The sequence below is a fragment of the Meleagris gallopavo genome, chromosome 4 (genome assembly GCF_000146605.3).
Source record: "Meleagris gallopavo isolate NT-WF06-2002-E0010 breed Aviagen turkey brand Nicholas breeding stock chromosome 4, Turkey_5.1, whole genome shotgun sequence".
In the NCBI taxonomy this organism is placed as follows: Eukaryota; Metazoa; Chordata; class Aves; order Galliformes; family Phasianidae; genus Meleagris; species Meleagris gallopavo.
The window spans coordinates 65,540,605-65,545,869 of NC_015014.2; the positions used below are offsets into that span (position 1 = coordinate 65,540,605).

At 44.1% G+C, this 5,265-nt stretch overlaps 1 protein-coding gene across 1 annotated transcript in view; it reads right to left on the reverse strand.

Moving 5' to 3' along the window:
* LOC109367490 (5-hydroxytryptamine receptor 7-like) overlaps window positions 1-5,036 on the reverse strand; it is a 9,515-nt gene extending 4,479 nt beyond the window's left edge. Inside the window, exon 1 of the mRNA XM_019615178.2 lies at window positions 5,029-5,036. Within this exon, the coding sequence (XP_019470723.2) occupies window positions 5,029-5,036 (8 nt within the window). The remainder of the gene's footprint in view (window positions 1-5,028) is intronic.
* Window positions 5,037-5,265: the final 229 nt, after the last annotated feature.

Sequence of the window (5,265 nt, forward strand, 5' to 3'; positions counted from 1 at the left end):
TTTTTCCTTTTTTTCCAGCACAAAAATGGCATAGATGGAGAGGTTTTAACTAGCCAATTTAGCTGAATAAATGGAGGAGAGACCCCATTTCATTCTGGCATGCCTTCTGGAAACGAAGCCAGCTCATTATCTAGAGATCTCTGCATCTCAGCTCTGCTTTTGCTCCCTGCCCTGCATGTATGAGTTCCTCCTGAGCTCCTAGAAGTGCTGCAGTAAGTTGCAGTAAGTCTACAACTCAGTCTTACAGCCTGATCTCACGCCTTGCCATATTTATATAGATTTGTGTTTAATAAATAAATAAATAATTAAATAAGCTTGCTTTTGCAAACATTTTTATTCTTCAGCCTTCCCATCCATCTTCCTTGTCCTCAGGAAACATCCAACCCTGAGAGATTCAGCCAAAAAGAAGTGGAAATATCCTGGCGTGTTGTTGCAGTTATATTGTGTGGCTTTCTTTCTTTCTTTCTTTTATAGGCATTTCAACAGAAGACCAAAAATAACCCTGAGAAGTAGAGCTGAAAGCAGACTCCTGTTCCCAGGCAGGGAAACACCAAAATGCTGTTTTACCTCCACTTAGCCCTGTCCCTTCATAGTTATCATTGGGTTCAGCTCTCAGCTTGCTTTGTCCTCTGGTGCCATCTACAACCCTACAACCAAGAGCTGGGAAAATTGGTTTTGGAGACTTCCCCAGAGATGGATTTTCCTGACATCCTGTAGTCATTACTTTTTAAAATCCCTGAGGTGGTCTCTATCCTGTAGCAAGTCTGGCGAGAATCATAGATCCCCCTGCTAAACAGTGTCACTGATTAGGTGATCAGAGCCCAATCCAGCCTGAAAATCCCCATGGTACCCTATTTTCATGTGTAGCACCAAAAAACCTATAGAAATCGACCCTTAGATTTCGAAAGGACGCATGCAGGAAGGCTGGGAGGCCAAAGAGAAGCTCCTCAGCTCATTCCAATGGTTGCTGCCTGCTTGAAATCAGTCTCGACTCTTTGTGCCTCAGTTTCCTCACATGCAGGATAGAACCTGCATGGAGAGATGCTGCAAATGCTCATATGATCCCAACAGGTCCTTGCTTAAAGCTTGGTGTTCGCTCTTGGATTTGAGTTACTTGCTGATGGAGTCACTTAAACAGCTTCTAAGTTTTGGTCCAAATTCATTCACTGAAACCCCAGCCAGAACCCAGCCATGTGCTAGAAGCTCCAACACCAAATATTTCTATAAAAAAAAGCCAACTGAGAAGCTGCTTCATCTTCTGGGTCTATGCACTGTGTTAGCATTATGAGTTAACCAACCAGGACCAGAGTTGTTCTTTGGCCTTGAGGCTAACTGGTCTCCTCCAGACATCTCAGCCCTTAAACTGATCTCAAGGATTGCTGTAGGACTGGCTCACCTGCTCCAGCACTGGCGATTTAATTGCTTGGGCAGTTGTTTTGGTGCTTGAATGACTAGTGTGGATATAGCATGTCAGATCATAGACTCCACAAAAAGCAACACCTTCTGGATGATGTATTTCAGCACTGAGGATAATTCTGTATTCCCATCTGCTTTATTTTAAGCAGTTCTGGGGATCGAAGGAGCCACCTTAAGAGAATACAGCCAGAACCATCCTGCTCCATCCACCCACGGGCTGACAGATTAAATCTCGTTTGCTTGTGCCAGAAGTCTTGCTCACTTGTTTGTCATTATCAGGAGCTTTGTTAGGCCATGTTAAAAAAAAAATAAAATACACAAAACAAAACTTTTTTTTTTTTTTAAATAGAAGCAAAGACAGGGAAGGAGAAAGTGCAGACAAACTTCCACAGAGCAGCTGAGGATCAATGCCATGTCTCTGCCAAAAACATTGGAGGGACATATCTGGAAAAGCAACAGCAGGGACATGTGCAGTGCCACGCACCCCATCTTGGTCACCCACCTGTCCCCACAGCCCATCTGCAGGGCGTGCAAATCTTCCTCCACTTCTAACTGCAATTTGCAAACTCCTTTCAAAATGTGCTGTTAGCTTCTAGATGCTAGATGCTGTTAGATGTGCTGTTGCACACCTCCCACCCACGCTGGACACCAACACTGGAATACCACAGCAGATTATATTCTCCATTAAGATACAAAAGAAGTCCAGATAAGAGCTAAACTAACACATTATGTCATGATGTGTTTAAACTTTCCATGTTGGTATTCTCATCTCTTTTACTTTGCTTTTTTCCCTTTTCTTTTTTCCTTTCTCCGCTGGCTTTGCATTCTGATCCAGAGTATAAATAAGGTGGACTGGACTTTGTTACTTGGAAGGCCAACAATTTCCCAACACATGCCAAATACCAGCTCTTCATAACCTCACCATATGCTGCAGAGCTAATTTTGACAGTTATCAAAAAAGCTTAATCCCAAAAGAGAAGGAAGAGATGCTCCACATTCCTGTAGCTCATGTAGCCAAACCTGGCACCACATCCTCTGGGACCCACGAGGTCATCTAAGTAACGAAGTGCACATCTGTAATACAGCTGTGCAGCTCAAAGCACAGCCAATGTTCCCTTTGCTGATTGCAAGCCAGCTCTGAAGGAGAGACTGTAAAACTGGGAGAGAAAATTAACTCTGAGATCCTCGAATCCTGCAGGTGTAGTGGTTCTTATTGTGTGCAGCTTTGAGCAACGCAAGATAAGGATATAAAACTATTAGAGGGAGTCCAATGGAGGACTACAAAGATAGGGAAGGGTCTGGAAGGCAAGAAGTATGAGGAGTGGCTGAGGGCCCTTGGTTTCTTTGGCCCTTGTGGGTCCTTTCCAGCTTGAGCCTATGATTCTGTGATGCTATAATTCTATGACTCAGCCTTGTCCATCTACAACCTAATCTCCCTGCAACCCAACAAGCACTTTCTTAACGCACTTCTTTCTCTGTAAAAGCATTGGAAAAGTTAAATTTTCAGTAATTTTGAATGATTCTTACCCACTCTGCTGTGTAGTTAAGCATGACGATGACTTCTCAGGTTCTTTTTTCTGATTGCTCACTAAAACACTGGTTAACAGCGAGTTTGCCCAACTACATCTAAGCCTGAGTGACTTTCCCAGGGACATGGAAAGTGACACTGGCAGAGTAGGGAGCAGAACCCACATATCTGGATTTCCAGAGGGCTGAAATTCCAGGCAGACATTCAGTAGGCTATGCAAAATATCTACATCAAGAGCAAGGCCTCTGTTAACATCCCTTGCAGCTTGTGGTACATAAGCCTCACCAGCACAATCACTAAATCATCCCTTTTCACTAATGGGAAGGAAAACCCCACAAATGAAATCAACTTTTCCCTTTCTCACTCTACCAAAAGAGCACTTGCAAAATTTGAGAGATGGAGCTGCACTTATCGCCAGAGTGATTGGTAATACGTTAAAGCAAACTGCTCGAAAGACCTGGAAGAGTTATTCTTTTATCATCAGGGACACGAACAGCCTCTGGATAGATTTAAGCATGGAGCATCTTGTTTTGTCTTCACGGCCCATTTAAATGTTATTACATCTAGTCAAATAAATTGCCCAACAATCAGGCCATTCCTTCTATTGACCTCCAGAGACTGAAGACAATAAAAGCTCTAGCACTTAAATCAGGCCATAATGAGAAGATTAATGTCTTTGGAAAGACTTGCCGACTGCAGTCTGGACCACTCTGTGTCATGAGCTCCGTTTAATGGCCCAGCATTGCAGAGGCCAGCCTGGCTTCCCCACCTGCTCCTTCTTGCCTTCAGCCAGATCGTTCTGGGGCCTTTAGCCAGACAACCCCAATGGGTTATGCCTGAAATTCCCTCAGTTGGCCATAGAATCAAAGTAACTGTTTTATTTGGAAGGGACCCTTGAAGATTATCTAGTCCAATTTCCATGATGAATGGCCGAGGTTTTCTTCATGTGGAAGCTCCTAGAATGTGGCTTTGATTCATTTTTCTTTTTTTACTTTTTTCTTTTAATTTTGGTTGGTTTTGAGAAGAAAAGATGGGGAAATCACAACAAAGATAAGAAATTCATGGGGTGGTTGGTGGTTTCATGGTGAGACCAGTCTTATGTGGTTCCTGCATGGGGCAGAGCCAGCTCTCTGCTCCTGGCATTGCCCTGGGGCTGGCATCCAACATCCAAGCTCATCACTCTGGTGGTTGGAGAAGGACAAGGTTTTGATGTCAATCCAAGGGCTGGGAACTATGGATTTTACCTTCAGGGGTTGCCTGAGGCTGGATGCAACCCCCTGGAATGTGGTGGGTATGAGCGTATTTCCATGTTTGTGGATTTTCATAGGAGCATCTATGAGGAAACTTCTTGTATCTCTAAGTCTAGGTCTCTGTACCTGTTTCTCTCCTGTGGTTTCTCAGCTCCTGTGGTTTTGTTGCTTCAGAGAAAAGCCTGAAACTGTATTTTAGGTTGTAATCAACACATTATGCATCAAACTGGTGTGTTGATTGGGGGTAATAAAAGCTTTCAAGGAAAGGAATTTATTTCCAGCCAAAACCCTGCTTTAAAAATGCAAATCCAAACCTGTTTTCAGAGGCAGTGCTTCGATGAGATTTCCAGCTGGGTGAAAGGGTGAAGCTTGAGAGGTAGGAGAGCAGAGTCATCCTCAGCCAGGGCATTCAGTATTTGCTGACACAGCATCCTTGGAGCTATTCCAACCCAAGCCCCAGTTTGCTGTGACAAAATAGTAGGTCTTGGCTCAGGCTGACAGAATACTTTAAGGCATGAAAAAATGCATAAGCAAAAGCCCTGCAAGAAAAGAGTAAAACCAGGCAGAAGCACGAAGATGGTGATAGCAGCTTGAGGAGTCAAGGGTGAAAATTGTGCAAAATGGTATAAGATGCTAAGGAAAAAGGCAGAGAATTGGAAGGTGACAGCTTGGCAACACCCAGGATGAATTTTGTGGAGGTTGTGAGCAATCTCTCCCTGGATATCTCATTGGAGATGCTTTGAAATGCCTTGGTCTACTCTGGGTAACAGCCAGCAAGATGAGCTGTGCAGATTGTGCTTACAAAACCTCTTGGTGCGTGGAGATGTTTTTTACCTTCTCATCGTGCCACCAGTCCTTGAGACAAAGCACAGACCCAGGAGCTCTGATCAGCTGAGCTCGGGGGTCTTTCATCTCTGAATCTTTCAGACCAATCCCAATGCTGTATCCTTACCCCAGGGTAACCACACTGCCCTGCAATAGGCTGTTGCTGTTGCTAGAAACAAGCCACAAGGTTTGCATTGGATTTGCAAGTTGTCATCCATGCTCTTACTGAACTTCTCACCTGCCTGC